Source organism: Catharus ustulatus, chromosome Z, assembly GCF_009819885.2.
Source record: "Catharus ustulatus isolate bCatUst1 chromosome Z, bCatUst1.pri.v2, whole genome shotgun sequence".
Classification (NCBI taxonomy): domain Eukaryota; kingdom Metazoa; phylum Chordata; class Aves; order Passeriformes; family Turdidae; genus Catharus; species Catharus ustulatus.
Window position 1 is genome coordinate 34,331,022 of NC_046262.2, and position 17,257 is coordinate 34,348,278.

The window sequence follows — 17,257 nt, forward strand, 5'->3', positions numbered from 1 at the left end:
GCCGCAGGTGCCCGTGCCGTGGGCCGAGCCCGGCTCCGGCCGCTCCCGCCAGCGCCCCCTGCCCGCCGTACCCTACCCGCCGCAGCGCCGCTCCCCGGCCCCGCCGCTCCCCAGCCCGGCCGCCGCCGCCTCCTTTCGGGGCGGGCCCTGGACCCGCCTGTAGGCGTTGGAGGGGGAGAAAGTAACATGGTGGCTGCTTCCTCCCCAAACAGGAGCGGTGACGGGTGCGGCTGCTCCTGAGGCAGCGGCGGGCGCGGGGCGAAGCGGCGGGGCGGGGCGGCGCGGCCGGCGGCGCGCTCGAGGGGCAGGGGCCAGCGGCAGGTGAGCGGCCGCGGCAGGGAGGGAGGCAGGGAGGAGAGGCCAGGCGAGGGCGGCCTGACAGGCGGGAGCGGGGGGAGGCAGGCGAGCCGCTGGGTCCGGCGCCCGCTCCCGCCTCGGGGCGCGGCGCTTGGCGGGGGGACCCCTCTCCTACGCCCTACCACACGGCCCCTTCCTTCCCTTCTAACGCGTCCGGAGGAAACTCCCCTCCTCGCCGGACAGGCAGGGAGGTGTGGAGTGTTCCCCGGCGCCTGCTCGGTCCCCGGGAAGGGCTCCTGCCCTGACCTGGCCCGGCAAAGCTTCTGCGCCAGGGCTCGTCCTTAACCCGCTCTGCGCGCCCGGGAGGGCGGAGGCGCTCTCTGGACTTTTTCACTGTAATTATTACCATGATAATTGTAACTTTCCCTGCTCCCGTCGGGCGCGGCCGCCCCACGGGAGCGCGGGGCTCTCCGGCGGCGCAGGCGGCAGGCGCTGCAGGTGAGTCCCGGGGCAGCTCCCTCCTGTATTTCTCCATTTTCCTCTCCCTTTTTCCATGCCCGGCTCCTCCCCTCAGTTCTGGCCTCAGCGCGTTTAACCCTTGCGGGGGTCTGTGCTGAGCTGGAGATCGTCACCAGGTGTTGGAAAACGTGTTAGGATAGCTGGGATTGTCCTAAGTCACGCTGGTATTTTAGAAACTGGGCGTATCAGTGAGAAATATAAAGTTCTGAAGAACAGTGAGGACAAGGAAAAGTTAAATGCATAACTTGTAATCAATCTGTTTTGTCATCTGAGGCTATCTCATGTGTCTTTGCTGCACAGCCAGATAGCTTATGGAGTGGAAAGATCTGGTGATATGCTTGGGCTTTTGTGCGTCAAATAGTGAAAACATATTTACAGAGGCTTTAGGTATGATGTAAGCTGATTAACTGTGCTGTTAATGCTAAACACAGTCCTCAAAAGTGTTGGAGCACGATTCAGTTGTTGATTCTGCAGTCTCAGAAAGGATACAAAAACTGATCAACATTATATTAATTCTAAACTTAATGTCAATTCTGTACCAATCTTTTTAATGCTGTTAAGTCCTATTCTTTTGTCAAGATCAAACACGTTGCAGACTTGAACTGTTACGCTGCTGCCAGACAATGGCTGTGGCTAACCTTTTATATCTGCATGAGGGCAGGACAAGCAACAAATACAACATTTCATTTGACTTTTTTTTCTTTTTTTTTTTTTCCTTGCAAGTTGTGTTATTGTGACTTACTCTAGTATTTTCTTGGCTTACTGTGAAGTTTTTAAACTTCATAATAGTTTAAAGTTTAGGTAAATTTGAGCCTGAACATGGGCATGTTAATAAAAAGATAATTATTTGCTGGTTTTGTTTGCTGTTCTTTTATGTGTACCAAAGACAAAGTTAATAAAAGTTTTTGCATCATGCTTTTTAACATGGCATGGCAGGAGTTAAGGCAGTAAATGTTTTGTTCTTGTGGAAAAAAATAATGGTGGAATGCAAATTACTTCATATCTGCTTGGAAAATGAAAGAATTTTTGTTGGTTTGGGTTTTTTTTTTGGAAAGCAGTCATGACCAGACTTTAGTGATTAACCAGACTACTAACCAACTATAATAGCTTATATATTTCAAATCCTTCGCACAAAGGACACCAGCTAAAAAACCCCTGAACTGTTAGATAGTTTGTCAGTGTTTATATTGTAAATGTGACTGTAAGTGAGTTTAAAGATTTTTAACTTTTTTTCTTAAGAATTGGCTGGCAGGCTGTTTTTTACCATTCCAGTGGAAATTAAGTGCTAATGGTACATGTCTGTCTTGAGCAGCGCAAGGAAGTTTAGTAGAAACCAGAAATGTAAATATTAGCTTGCCTACATGAGTTCTGACTTCTGTGTTAAAATAGTTACTAGCACAATTTGACACCAAATACTGCTAAAATCTCAATGTTTGAATCTTTTAAAAAAATATATCTTACAAATTAAGATGGGCATTTTCATAAATACTTATGGATAAATATAATGTTACATTTGGCTGTTTGTTCTTCAGTTAAGATTGGTCCCTCCATAGCCCAAAGTAAAGTAATGACATCTTTTTGGACCATGTCCTACATACCTGTTTTCTTACTTGAAGATTGTGTGTGAGATTTCTTTCTGATTGACCTTTACATGGTTTTCATTTAAAAAAAAAAAAAAACAAACCAAAAACAACTTGAGCAAAATTGGAGTATTAAATATTGGTGTGTATAACATCCCTCTGACTGAACGTGTATTAAATTTTCATTTGGAGTGACAATAATACGTACTGTTGAAATACAGTTCTCGAAGTGATTTCTTTTTAAGCTTAGTTCTTGATTTTAAAATTCAGCCTTCATATGCTTTAAAGAAAAGTATGTTCAAGTGTTCATGTTGACACACCTTCTGGGTTTGCTTAAAAACACAGTAGGAGAAAAGCTTCAGTAGAATTTGGCATGAAATATATATTGACAAAGTTGCAAGAAGAAGATGAGATAGTATTTTGACTGTTATGTCTTACTGTTAAGCTTTCATACAAATTTCAGTGTCACCTGTAGGTACAGAGCAGTGTGCATAAAGGCTGGTATGTTTGGTGGCCTTTTTACTGGTTTCGTGGCCTTTTGACTGAAATAACAACAGAAAGTGCCCCTAACCTCTTAATCAGGTCTTTTTGTTACAAGGGTAGCTTGCACTGTCGAAGGTTATCTTTTTCTTCCTGTACTTGCTAGTCATCCCAAGGCAAGGATTGCCCACCTTCAGCTTACTGCTTTCTTGGATGATATTCAAGGTACTGGAGATCTTGGCATAGGTAAAATTGACCTGTAAAATAGTTCTTGGGGGTCATAATCATAGTTACTAAGTTGTTTCCCATGTGACTTGCTCGATAGCTGTTCATACTGCTTATTCAGATCTGTAGAATGAAAATCAATTTGCTGCACTTGCATCATGAAACTTGTTTTCCTCCTGTAGTGCTTCAAACAGTAAACTGAATGTTTTAGGGGTTTTTATCTGCTTTGGAATTTCTGATTTGCTGCAAAAATAATGCCTCTGTTGAAGTTGTTGCCCATGGTTGTAAAGAAATGTGATGCTGCTTCTTTCCCATCTGATAAAAAGGTAGTGTTGCTGGAAATGCTACACCCCTGTAAATGATAATGAGAGTGCTTCATTCTGCAAGTTTGTGGAGGTAAAGGCTCACAGTTTTGATGTGTGTTCTTAGAAGTAAAGTGACTTAGTTCAGGACAGTTTCTGGAGTGCAACATAATTTCTCATGCAGTGTTACTTTTCATGTTCAGTTAATTCTTGTGCATCTGTCACAAAATGTGAGCATAAGACTTACTTATTCTAAAGTTTCAGGAGTACAGTTACGCTGTGCTCTGCATTCCAAGCTCTGTCTGAGTAGAAAGTTTTGTCTTGGTTATTATCTCACTCTAGTCCTTTCTTTCTGCTTACAGATTTTGAGCTTATAAATGCAGTCCTGATGTTTACTATTTGCTTTGGCAGCCAGGAAACTTGAATATTCAGAATTACTAAGATTATGATTATGGTCTCTGTTTAATCATGCAACTTTTTTTCTATGGTTTTTTTTTAACAGCATCTCAGACTTATTGCTTGAGAGAACAGTAAAAATGTACCCACAGTTTCTTGCTGAATGTTGGCTTGCATGTCATGAAACATTCCATTTGCTTTGTTTCAGTTAAATGCAGTGGGCCAGTTTTGCCTTACTCTGCTTTCATCTTTGTATTTAGTGACACTTCAGTTCCTTTGTTTTCTCAAAGGTCTCTAAATTCTCAAAATGCCTCTAAAGAGGCTTGATGCTTTTCAAGCAAAACCCAAGAGCCTGTGTTCCTCTGCCTAAAAAATATTAAAAATAGTGTAAATCAAGGATTGATGTGCAAATTAAGTTATTCAGTTCTAGCAGCAAAAGCTGAGTTTACAATTACAAATGTCCAAAGGAGTAGAAGCTTTCATCATCTTGAAATGAAAATGTTTTCCTGTTGAGGACAAAGGGCAGGTATACCACAAAATGTAACCATTTTTCACCAGCTCATTTCAGTGATAGTTTTTGTCTTAATTAATTTCAACCTTTGATCAGTAATGCATAAACTGAAGTCTCTCTGCTGAGACATTCCTTCTTCAGTGTTGCCCTACCCTTTTGCAAGTCTTTGCAGTGTAGAGGAGTTGACTGCTGAAAGCAAGACCTTTTTTTCCCTTCCCTATTGAGCAACCCAGTGCTGCCACATAACATGGCTTCAGCCTTCCTTGCTGTTCTCTGGGGAAGAAGCTATAGTCTCACCCAAATAAGAAACCTGATATAGATAGAAGTCTTCAGATTAAAATATCCTCCTGATGTGTCTATATAATATGTATATTTTTATGCTTCAGGAAGGGATGAAAACATGGTTGGGAGAAAGAGAACACAGCTAAAGAGCAGCTACCTTTGAGCAGTATATGGAGAAAAAGAAGTTCAAGAATGTTTCAAGATGTTTCAAGAAACTCAAGAATTCAAGGCACCTTTAGTTGTGTAGTTAAGTCCTGAAACTTCTGCAGGATATCTGTCTTGGTCTAAGAGAAGGTTATAGAAAAGAAATAAAAAGTAAAATGCTGAGTCACAGCAACAGATTATTAATTTGGTTACTCTAATCATCAAAAGGGACTATTGCAAAATATGGAAACCAGTGTGCCCAGCTCACAATTGCTGATCAGTCAGCTGTCCTTGGAAATAGCAGCAGCAGCTTGTCTACACTGCAGAGTCATTTGTATCTGTGCTTTCATGGATGAGCATGAAATCTCATAATAACATTTTAAGTAATTAGTGATCCTAGTGAGAATGTAAAATTCTGACTATCTAGCTGGAAGTGGCAGAAAATTTTTGTATTTGCAAGTAATATCAACTTTGGTATGCTGAGAAAGATTTTTTTGCAGCATAGACAATACCTTCTGCAAGATTCCTTGAAACAAATCCTAATAAATGAGTTGTGTCTTTTCCAGAGGAAATTCTTTCAAGGAGATGGATAACTTGAGAAATATTTAATGTATGTAAAATGTATTTTAGGTGCTAACATATGTTAGGGTGCTGAAGCTGCCAAAGATGTCACTTAAGAGCAATATTGACAGAAGTTAATTTTAGTCTAGGGAGACTCAAGTTTCTAGGCTTCTTTCTTCCCCTGTTATCCACTACCTTCTTTTTAGGGGATAATTCCCAATGAAAGCGTAACATCAGGTGCCCTCAATTACCAGCTGAAGCTCCTCTTCCAATTCCTGAAGAAGGAATATGGGAAGGCGAACCCTATGAAATTTAGTTTTCTGAACAGGTACCACATGCATTTAACTGTAAAATTTGGATTTGGCAGGAGGAGGAAGAGTACAAGTAGTTTTATTATAAGGTTTCAAAGTGACAAAACCACTGTGATGTGGTTTGCTGGTGCTTGGGAGCAGTTTGCCTCTTGTAGGTTACATCCAGGTTTGTTTTCTGTTCTGAATATTCAAAGGTCAGGAGGACATAAGAGAGATAAAACTTTGTAACTGCATAAATGTGTTACTGTTTTCTCAAAGTTTTGTTGAAACCAGAAAAAGCAAGTGTGTTTGTCTCCCATACAATGTTTATTTGGCTCAAAATTAATTGTTGCAGTTAGAATCATCAGTGAAAGAGTTGAATTTTTTCTGGCCTTAAATTCTTGCTTAACCTTCGGGATATATCCTTCCTTAGGTTTTTTTCCTTTTCTTTTTGTTTTTTTGTGTCTTAGTGGTAAATAAGTAAGTAGTAATTTTCCCTGTACAAGATTGTTCATTTTGTTTATGAATAAAGTATAGCCATACCACTAAAGTTTTCCAACACTTGTCAACAATGTACACAAACCTGAAGCTATACTGGTATAAGAAAAGCTCAAGCCAGAAGTAGAACAGATTTTGCAAACCAAAAATTTGTTTTGCTACTGGTGGCGTGCTTTCACAGGGGCTTATATCGGAATACCTGTATGACTCTGAAAAGCAGAATACTTATGTGGACTTCTGGATATGCTAGTATAATTCTAGCAATAAACCAGATGTACCTAGCACAGAATAAAGGGAGAAGTATGTAGTTCATGATTGGGTAGATGAAATAACAAGTTCATTGTTGAAAAAAGGCATGGTACACAAACTTTCTTAAAAGAAACTCATGCTTTCTTAAAAGGCATTGTCATTTCAAACTATGATATATATACTTTACTGCATTTTTACTTTGAACTTTGTTTGTAGAAATCTACTTGTAAGATAATTATATGTGAATGCCTGAAGTTCTTTTGGATTATGATGACTCATTCACTGTGAATGTAATGACTAATGTGACATTTCAGATTATTTTAAAGAAAACAGAACAAATCCTATTCAAAGATGTTTATAGATTTTCTTTTTTCTTCTGAGATTTAGATGTACCGTGTATGCACTGTACATCTCAAAACCTCCTCTTCTTAGTCTGTTTGATCCAACTGATTGTGCTAGGAATAAAAGATCTTATTTACTCAGTGACTCCTCTTATTTTGAGCTGTTTTGCTAGTTATATTAGTAGCCAGATGATTCACAGATCTGAGGAGGGAAACTGCTTTGATCCTCAAGTGTCTAATTGTCTGTTGTACCTTTTTAAAATTCTCACCATTAACCAGCATGCTTTCTGGTTTGAGTGTCTGAGTTTAAATACTTTGCATTTGAGTTGTCCAGGTTATTAAGTGTAAAAGTAATATCACTCCATTTATATTCCTATTTTTCTTGGCTATATGGAGCATTGATACTGCCCTGGACCTGGCAGAGGTTAAAAAAAGGGTGCAAAAGATTAAAGTTATCATAGAGGACAGGGCTGTGCTCTCTTTTGAGCAGGGACTAAAATGATGGTCTAAGGTAAGTCCTCTGATGCCACCACAACTGTCGTCCAGCCTGTTCCATCCAAGAGCTAGCAGTATGGTAAAGTGTACAGTGGAGCAGGATCACTACAGGAAGATGAGGATGTTGCACTGCTGAATGCTTGGGAGCACATAGTGAGGACTGGGATAGGTGTCTGCTTTTTTGGTCGTTTTGTTCGGTTGATTTTTTGTTTGGGTTTTGGTTTGGTGGGGGAGGATTTGTGAGTTGGTTTTGGTGGTTTTATTGTTTTGGGGCTTGTGGTTTTTTTTGTTGGTTTGGTTTTTTGTTTTGGTTTGGTTTGTTTACAAAGGGGGAAATTGTTAATTTCACTACACCTTATGCAGAGAAATGAATGTAAGGCACCTCAAACATCTTGTGCATGCCATAGCAAATGAGCATTGGGACTCTGCTGTTTTGTAAATCATATGGGATCCAGTCTTGGGATTTCAAAAAAAATTGGAAAAGTCTGAGATCAGTTCTCTGAGTAAATCAAATTAATTAATTCCTAAGTGGCTAAATAGGAATGTTAACAATTGTGAATTGTATTCGTGAGAGTCATAGCCTGCTTTAGGAAACCACGGGTTTTTATTTTAAACATATGTAAACATAAATCAGTTACTTAGTCCAGAAATATATTGTGTGTCAAAATATTAAAAACATCAAAACAAGTGTGAAGAATATTTTAAATAGAAAGACAAGGGTATGTGTTAAATTATGACAGAAACTAATGATATGCTCTTGGCAATGATTTGACTTCTGCTGCCTAAAATCTGTGCAGTTTATCCCTGAAAATTAAGTTCCCTGTAACTATTTTGTCTGACTCCACAGTGTGTTGAGAAATATGGTATAGGTATTTTGAGTATCATATGATGATATTAAGAGAAGGCTCAAAATAGGTTTAATGTCAGACTTCACATTTATGTGAAGTCTGGTGTGTTAGGACTTCATGACGGAGAATTTCAAGCTTGCTACCCTTGATAGCTTTATTTTCATCTTTGAGGAAAATATTTATTGACATATATGTCTGTATAAGTAGTACAGTGCTGCAACTTAAAACCGAAAGCATGAATATTCTAATTGCTGTCAAGTGTGTGGTTTGGACTTAATTTTAAGGCTTCTTGGCAAACGAGAGTTTCTTAATGAGGTGTTGGCAAGAGGATTAAAAGACAGACTTCTGAAGTGTTAATAAGTTCCCACCAAGCTTGAAAAGCAGCTGAGGAAGAATGAAAATGCTGAAGCCGAGTGGTTTGAGGCTGGTTGTCGTTGGCCAACCGGAAATGGGAATCATACCTCATCGTAGGCACAAGAAGAGTTCAGTGGGATGGGCATAGGCTGCAGGGCTCTGAACGTATTGATGGAGGAGCCTGTCTTTGATGTGGTGAAGCTGTCAGTGAAGACACCTACAGATGCCTTCCTACAGTGGTGTTTTTTAACCAAAAGATAAAACCAAGGAAAATCATGTTCTTCAAAACCAGTCAGTGGGTTTTTCACTCTGGTTTTGTAGAGCCCTTAGATGATGATTCCAGGTGACATATGGCTGATTGTGTTGTAGATGGCTAGCAGAAATCAAGTCAAACCATGAATTCTATGATCTGGCAAATCTCTGTGGAGTTTCTGGTAAAATAATTTTATTGTTAATACTTAGCTATTTCAATGCTTAGTAGAGAGGAATAAGAAAGAAAATATCTCTGATTCTTATAATTTACTTGGAGTAACCTGTCAGGTGAATTTGAAACAACATTCTTTTTTCTCTCCTTTCACCTCTTAAAACCAAATCATAGTACCCACTCACGTCAACCAAAAAAAGGCTTCAAAATAACTACAAAAAGCAATCTTGGAGATTTGGGCTCCCTGAAGAAATTTAACCACTGGACTTTTTGTCGCTTGACTTTTTCTATGCTGTTTTGTTTTTGTTTCAGGCTACTATATTTGGCTTTTTTCCAAAGGAGTTTCCAATTACAGAAAGAGTTCTCTAACAAAGAATGTTTCCAGGGCAGCAGATGTTTCACTCATTACATAATACTGAACATGGCTAACCTTTAAAGCTTTCAACTGGGGCAGTAAGTGGATTTTATAAAGTACTTTTGTTGCTCTGAGAACTATGTTGCTGTTATTGTTAAATTTTCTCTTTTGAACTATTTTCTTTGCAGTCTTTGGAGCAGTCATCATCTTCTGTTATGTGAAAGAAAAGTTTGGGTACAACACTGATGAAACAAGAAAAAACTGGTTTATTAAATGAGGGTGGCTGGTTAGTATTCTTCCTGTCTCATATCTTTTCCATTTCTGTTTTCTGTCCTTGGCAATAGAACTTAATTTACTGGTACCAAACTTGCCTTCATTGGTTCCAGCTACTTCAGTTCAGAATTTGAGTTTTGACCTCACATATCTATAACTGCTCCAATTTTATACCATTGGACAATTTGAAATTACTGTTCAATAGGAAAACTTAAACTGTTGAATATTAATACGGTAGAAGTACCCTGATGGTCTGGAATAGGTTGGACGTTTCTTAGATTTAAGGGAACCTTTTTGTTTTTCCTCCTCAACTTAGAATTTTTCTGAGGGGCAATTTTTTAGACTCTTGAGTGTCCTGGGTTACAGGATCCATTAACTTAGTGATATATTCAACCATTTTTATTAATAAGTAACTATTCAACTTGATATCACAAAACTTTGCTTCTGAAAGCTTTGTTATCTTTGATACAGGTGTTAGTATCACATCATTGCCTCACTGTTTTGTAGCAGCGTTTTGCTGGCAATCAGAAAAAATCAGTCTGAAAGCACAGTTCTGCTTCTCAAGACAGAACCTTAAATTGTTAAGTAGATTGCTTTTCTAACTAATTTTAATTTATTAAATATAAACCTAAAAATTTATGGCCAGTCTCCCCAATTCCTTTAAGGAATCTTTGCATACAGGACAGGAAAACATAGTAAATGCAAAGAAAATTCAAGGTAATGGAGAGCAATAATACATTTTGTTTAAGGCTAAAGCGTTCTCCATTTTTTTCTAAAACAAGTCTGAAAAGCTCTAAGACTTCTCAGTAACAACATTGATGCATAAGTGGCAAACTGTATATGATTGAGAAAACTAGACATTTATTGCTATGTGATTATCACTTATTACAATACTGGATTTGCAGAGCCACTTTATTTCATCTCCACCTCTTCTTCCTGTGATGTACAGTTTTGCATCATCTCCAAGCAAATTGGAAAGTCTGCATTGGAAGAACAGAGACACCTATTTCCCATTATATGAATAGTGTATTTTTTAATATTCTCATGAATATTCTCATAAAAATTCTCATGAAAATGTTAGTAACAAATTGCCAAAAAGAGACACCAAATTCCTGTTCCAAGTTTTTAAAAACAATGATTGTTTTTGGTCATTGTAGGAGTAACAGGTAAAGTGTGAAAATCTTTGCATTTCTCACATGTGGTGTTCTAGGCTTTGGTATTTGGGTTCTAGTTGTAGTAATTTTATCTTAAGATTTATTTATTTAATCAATTTCTATAACACTTTTTTTTTTTCAGTATTAACTGTATTAACAGTATAACTATGACATACCAAATGCAGTCAGAAAACAATCTGGTACACAAATAGCAACTGCAGAGTTAACTTTTTTTTTTTCTTTGCATATGTTCAAGTTTGCAACAATTTAACTATCTGATGCAAAAAGCTAGTTCAGATTATTTTCAGTACCAGACCTTGATCCAGGTTATTTTCTGGATGAAGTTCAGTTAACTCAGTCGTAAATCATCCTGTAGGAATGCTTCATTAAAATTAGCAAGCTTTTCATCCTTGACTTGGTCCTCAAGTTTATTTTTCCAATGTTAGAGGCCTCTATAAGATAATCATCTGTAAGATAATAGGTTGTAATATATTTCAGTTATGCAATTACGATATTCTCAAATATTTACTTGAAAATCTGAGGAAGGAATGGTCCTGTATTTGCATATTTGCATATTCGGACCCAATTGTGGGTGACGTCCAGGTATTCCTGTTCCACAGCTGGTTGTGTTAAGACAGGTAGAAGGTGGGCAGTGCATCTCTGATGTTGTTTTTGCAATTCTAGTTTTTCTGATACTCATGTAATTTAGTCAAGTGACTGTAACTGTTACATCATTTAATAATTTTCATTATAATCTGATACACAATCCAAAAAATAAAGTCTTCAGAAACACTTCTAGTATTTTTTTTTTCTCTTGCTACTGCCCTACTGTCTAATAATTTGTGGACTACTTTTTTTTTTCTATTTTAATCCTGTTCAGTGGTGATGGTATGCTGGAAGTAATGCTGCCTTACCTTCTCTTTTGTTAAGATGTGTATATGGATGCATGTTATCTTCTTGCAGATTGTAAAGAGTGCTTGAGAAAACTTATGTATAGATATGTCCATGTGACTTCTCTGTGTGCTGCAAGTGCCATTTTAAGTGTTGATAACTTCCTTGCTCAGTAATTCCTCCTGAACTCACTTAACTTTGTGGGATAGTCTAGTTTATAATGTTCCATTCTGTCATAATTTTAAATTATTTGGAATGTGCATGGAAGGTCCGATTTCTGCTGTGAAAGTGAAATGCATAAGCTAGAGTTACACACTTATCTGAGTAGAATGGGTTTGCTTAAAATTGAGTGTGATAGGGACAATCTCAGCGATGTGAGCAGTAGCAGTGACATTGTACGTTCTGGTTGTTCAAGTAATAGTCAGGACTGTTTGCACTTGCTGTGTACATTTAAGCACTTGCTGTGTACATTTAAACCTATGTGGGTTCATGAGTGTTTTAGAATCATAACTGTGTTTCGTGTCTAGGAAAAAAGCCCCACCAAACAGTATATAAAATTTTTATTGCCAGGTTTAGTCTATAGTTGCATTCCTTACTGCTTTTCAGAGTGATTTCAACTATCAACTTCCTGATCTTGAAATCTAGTTAAACAGAGACAAAAATTGAGGCCACTGGAATAAGAATAATCATGCAGATTTACTGACTACAGTTTACATTAAGAACCACCTTCACTGTACTCTTTCTGTTGCTGTGGAATACAGCTAGGAAAGAGTTAGAAAAAGAAGCCAAAGGAATCACTATTGTTGATGTATTTCACTAATGTGAAGTTTAAAAAACTGTAGTCATAGTATTAATACCACTATATCCAATGACACAGCCCTTTAGCATTTGATTTTTATGAGCAGTCTTTAGAGACAAAACTTTTTACTAAGTCCTCACTGCTGATGACACTTGCTAGGTTCATGCCTTCAGGTTCTACTTTCTCTTGCCCCGTGTGATTAAACTTAATTGTTCTGATTTAGGATCACCTGCTTCTACAAAAATTTGTCTTTTTTGATCATTTGTCATCATCTGTTTCTTGCTACCAGCTTTGTCATGCTGTTATCTTTACCACTGTTGTGAAATGCTACATGGAGGGTTTTTTACGAAGACCTGTAGTTCACAGAATAAGGGGCAGCAATAAAGATGAGTTTAGATTGTGCATATGACACAATGAGAGTGGTGGGGCACAGCTCGCCGAGAGAATCAGGGTATCCAGACTGTGGATGCCACCTCCATGGAAGTGTTCAAAGCCATGTTGGATAGGGCTGTGAGCAGCCTGGTCTAATGGGTGGTATCCCTGCCCATGGCAGGGAGGTTGGAACTAGATGATGTAAAAGGTCACTCTGCTCCCAGCCCAAATAATTTTGTGATTCTGGTATTTGAAATGTGTGTAGAAGAAACAGTGACAAAACTGAAGGCTTAATGAAGCCCAGCTGTATCTCTTTGCTGGGCGTGACAGTGATTTAACTTCTTCAAACATATATTTAAGGGTAGTTACAAATATTGTTTTAATTTTTTTCTCTTTTCAGCTTAAGCAGCTAGTAGTGTTTATCTCAAGACGTATCTCTTGTTTGTTACTTAATATGCCTATCGAAGTTGTATGTGCATAGTATGTAATACTTCTTTAAGGCACACTTCCAAATTCTCTGATTAAAAGAAATTATGCACTGGTTGTTTTGTTATAAAATAAAGATTTAGCTGGCATCAATAAAGATTCTTTTATACAAAGGGAAAACATTGTTCTTCCCATTCCTTCACAAATAGTGCTGTTTAATCTCAGTACAAGATAAACAATGGTTTGTGTGAATAAACAATGACATATTGCCCTTCTTTAGCATTTAGCAGGGAAACTTTCTATATTTTCAGAATCTGTAAAGCCTTTTTCTCTTCTGGTTAATTAATTGGAAGTAATAAAGAAATTGCCTCTGTAAAGACTTGATCACATAGCTGTATTTCTGTATTGAGGCGTGAGGTGCCTGTGGTGGTTAGTCATTGTGTTTTCTATGAAGTTTTGCCTAGGGCAGTGCTTGAGAAACATAGTAATGCTTCTTTCTTACTCAGATGGTAGCCAATAAGTTCTCCAAGTCTTGCAGATGGCTTCCTAATGGACTGTTTTCTATCTATCCAGTAATGTCTTTGTCTCTTAAATTAGCATAGTAAATTCAGTGTTTTCAGTGATCTTTAGATCAGTTCATTTTAAGAGTAAATGTCAGAGCAGAGTACATGTGCATTTTTTAAAACTTCTTTGCTACCAATAGTCAAGTATAATTCACTTGCTAAGTTAAAGATTTGTACAGAAGTCCTGAGTTAATTTTAACATCTACCTTGCTTAAAATTCTGACTGTGAAGGCTGTTTACAAAATAGTTGTTTCAACCCCAGTGAACAAAAAGTGCTGAAGTTATTCTTCAGTCTGGAATAATACTAATTTCCTGTGCAGTCTGGTTACAAAAATATTTCTAGTTATGAAAGAAAGAGCTCATCTTTCTAAGTTCTTCAGACATCTTGTATGCATGTTACAGGCTTCCACAGAGCAAGTACTTTGTAAGTAGTAGTTTCCATACATTGCAGTTGTGGGTAATGTCAGTATGTGAAAGAAGATACAAGTTTAATTACAATATCCTGTGTTAGCCATTAATCACTAGTAACTAACTGAAGCAATTTCTAATGTAATTTCTTTCAAAAATTATGAAAACTATTTTTATAAAAATGGAATATTTTTAACCAAGGCAGTTTCCCTGTGAAACATCTTAAGAAAGTGACCTTTGTAAAGATAATAACAACTTAACTATATTTTTGCTAGAACTTTATAAAGAATTATAAAATTGCATTTTGATTTTGAGAAAGACATTATGTTCTTAAAGCAGCTAACCTTAAGTGAACTGTGGGAGAGAACACTTTATGTTTCGGCATTTAGCATTGAAAAGATGTTATTTTCTTCACTGCAGCCTATTTTTTGCTAAACAAATCTCATTCTAGGCTAGATACTAAGTGCCTTAAAGTGTGGTCTTTGTTGGCTGGTTTTGTTTTTCATCTGCAAAACTAATTACTGCCCATGGGAATTCCTTTTAGAAAAGCATGGGGGAGGGTTAAAAGTGCATCTTTTATTCTGTATACATTTTTCTTTTTTCCCCCTTCCTTTAATTGAAAAAAAAATTGTTTCTAAACTACTCATAGCAAACTTTCCAATTGAGGACTATGAATGAATTGGAAAACTAACTTCACTTAAATAGTTTTTTCATAGCCTTGTGGGTCCATATAGACATTGGGGTTTGTAATTCCTCAAACTGTATTGCTCCTGTTCTTAAAATGGAATTCCCAGGTTTTGTTTTCAGTTTATTTGACTTAAAATTAAGTATCTTTGTTGACTTTGAAAACAAAAATTTTATGGCGCTTGTATGTTGACTTTTTATTCAATACATCCTTCATTATCTTCATCCAACATGAAGATAACAGTTTTTATTTTAGATTTTTTTTTGGTGTTTAGGTATTTTTCCTGCAAGAAAACACACTATTGTGTGTTACAATAGAAATCCCAAAATTTTCTAAATGTTGAGTTTTCTCTTAGTCTTGTGATATACAGGAATGTGCTCATAGAAAATGGACAGAGGACAGTACTTTTGAAGTTCTTCTTGGGAAAAGTTGCTTTGGTAAAACTTAAAATAGATGGCCTCTTAGAAGAATGTTCCGTTGTCTATTAAGAGGAGCAGTGTTCATGCTTGTTCTTGTGTGAGTCATCACAAAAATTATGGAATAGTGGATTCATCTTGTTCCCCTCAAATCCTGTGGGGTTTTTTTCCCCTGCAGTTCAGAAGGCAGGGTATTCTTGGACTTGATGAATTCTGCTGTTTCTATTTGTATTGGTGGCTATCTGCTAATTCTTTGTCTATTTATGTTTCTAAAACTGTTGCATTAGTGAAGATAACTATGGCTTAATTAAGAGCTATTACTTTCAGGTGTCTTTTGAGTGATCCTGCTTCTTTAAGTCTTTCTGAAACTGGAGAACAAATTCCTGAAGAGCTGACTTGTAGTGCTTATTTGAAACCTTACTTACCCTTGTGGAAAAGGAACTGTTTTGAGAGACTCGGAACATTTTGAAAAACTCACTAAATGTTGTGCTGACATGCAAAGCTTCTGTGCCAAGTATCTCAGCTGAATTGTCTGGTGACTCTGAGTTTTGCCTGCCACATATTACATGGAGTTTCTATGAGGTATAACATAGCCATGGCTAAGAGAAAAGTGTAATGTACATAAGAAGATAGAAGTGTATGCTCCTTAGCAACTAAATGCTACAGTTTTATTGATCCCCACTGATTAAAATTTAGCAATGGATTATCTTAATTTGCATTCTAACTTTCCAGATCTTAGTATTTACTTTTTCAGGTGGTTTTAAATTTTTCTCCTTCTGTTTTCCCAGAAAAACTAAGTTCTCCCTTTAAAGCACATTTGAGGATAACATTAGTGCAATTCCAGGAACTTGAGCTGTGATTAAATATATGATCTCTTTTGAGGTTTTTGACATATGCTGTTATTGTTACTGTTTGACTTTTTCCTGCTCTGATGCTAGAAGTAAATGTAGGCCATGATTTTAATGTTTCATTGAGAGAACATGATACTGAGCTGTTCAATGTGACCCGGTTAATAAAAGGCTGGAACATTTAAAAAAGATTTTGAGTTAAAAAACCCCAAAATCTATAAAATGCCAGTGATTTTGCTATTTTTATCACCTTTTTCATGTAATTTGATTTCAATTCAAATGGTATTTTACAGATTGCAATGTATTCTAGCTCAGGACATTCTTTTAAGAGAAGCAGAGAGTGGATGGTCTCTCTTTCTCTCTCTCTCTCTCTCTTTCTCTCTCTCTTTCTCTCTCTCTTTCTCTCTCTCTTTCTCTCTCTCTTTCTCTCTCTCTTTCTCTCTCTCTATCTCTCTCTCTCTCTATCTCTCTCTCTTTCGCTCTCTCTATCTCTCTCTATTTCTCTCTCTCTTTCTCTCTCTCTTTCTCTCTCTCTTTCTCTCTCTCTTTCTCTCTCTCTTTCTCTCTCTCTTTCTCTCTCTCTTTCTCTCTCTCTTTCTCTCTCTCTTTCTCTCTCTCTTTCTCTCTCTCTTTCTCTCTCTCTTTCTCTCTCTCTTTCTCTCTCTCTCTCTCTTTCCCATGAACAATTCCAAGCATCTGAGAGGCAAACTGAAACATATCAGATTTTGCGGTTTTGTGATGAATCCAGTATAAATCAATGCTGCTGCTGAAAGGGTCATACTGCTACTGCTTTTGTGCTGACACAGGCAATCGCTGGGAGAACTGCTCTGGTTGAACACTAAGTCTCTGCCAGGTTAGCATTCAGCCAGAGCCAGTTCATTATGTGGTTGCACAAACTATAGTTCCAGACAGAAGCGAAGGTGGGAATGAGCAGTGGCAGTGTGAGAAAGGACATTTTAGCCGAAGACCAGTTTATGGGGATGATGTTGAAGACACTCTCCCAGCGTTTGTTGCTGACTTGCTTAGCTGCAAGGCACTTTATTGCTGATTTCATGCTTTTTATGACAGTAAAAGCAAACTGAGGCAAGTTTTGTACCTAAAGGTAATAGGAGCTTCATAGGTGGCTATGGGTCTGGGGTAATTTCCTTGTTCTTTAGGAGATTTAGGCACTTGAAGAACAAGGAAATTATGACCTGACAAACTGAATAAATCTTTTATTGTTCCTGTTGATATGCTGTCCACATGTTTTAGGCATAAATCCAGTCACGTAA

The 17,257-nt window shown here is 37.6% G+C and overlaps 1 protein-coding gene across 2 annotated transcripts in view; it reads left to right on the forward strand.

Moving 5' to 3' along the window:
• Positions 1 to 278: 278 nt before the first annotated feature.
• DENND4C (DENN domain containing 4C) overlaps positions 279 to 17,257 on the forward strand; it is a 74,088-nt gene continuing 57,109 nt past the window's right edge. Inside the window, exons 1-3 of one of the 2 annotated variants that reach the window (XM_033085992.1) lie at positions 8,739 to 8,806; positions 9,109 to 9,249; positions 9,340 to 9,437. In XM_033085992.1, the coding sequence (XP_032941883.1) occupies positions 9,425 to 9,437 (13 nt within the window). In that variant the 5' untranslated portion in view covers positions 8,739 to 8,806; positions 9,109 to 9,249; positions 9,340 to 9,424. Of the gene's footprint in view, positions 322 to 8,738; positions 8,807 to 9,108; positions 9,250 to 9,339; positions 9,438 to 17,257 lie in introns of those variants that run through there. The other variant, XM_033085991.1, reaches the window with a different exon arrangement.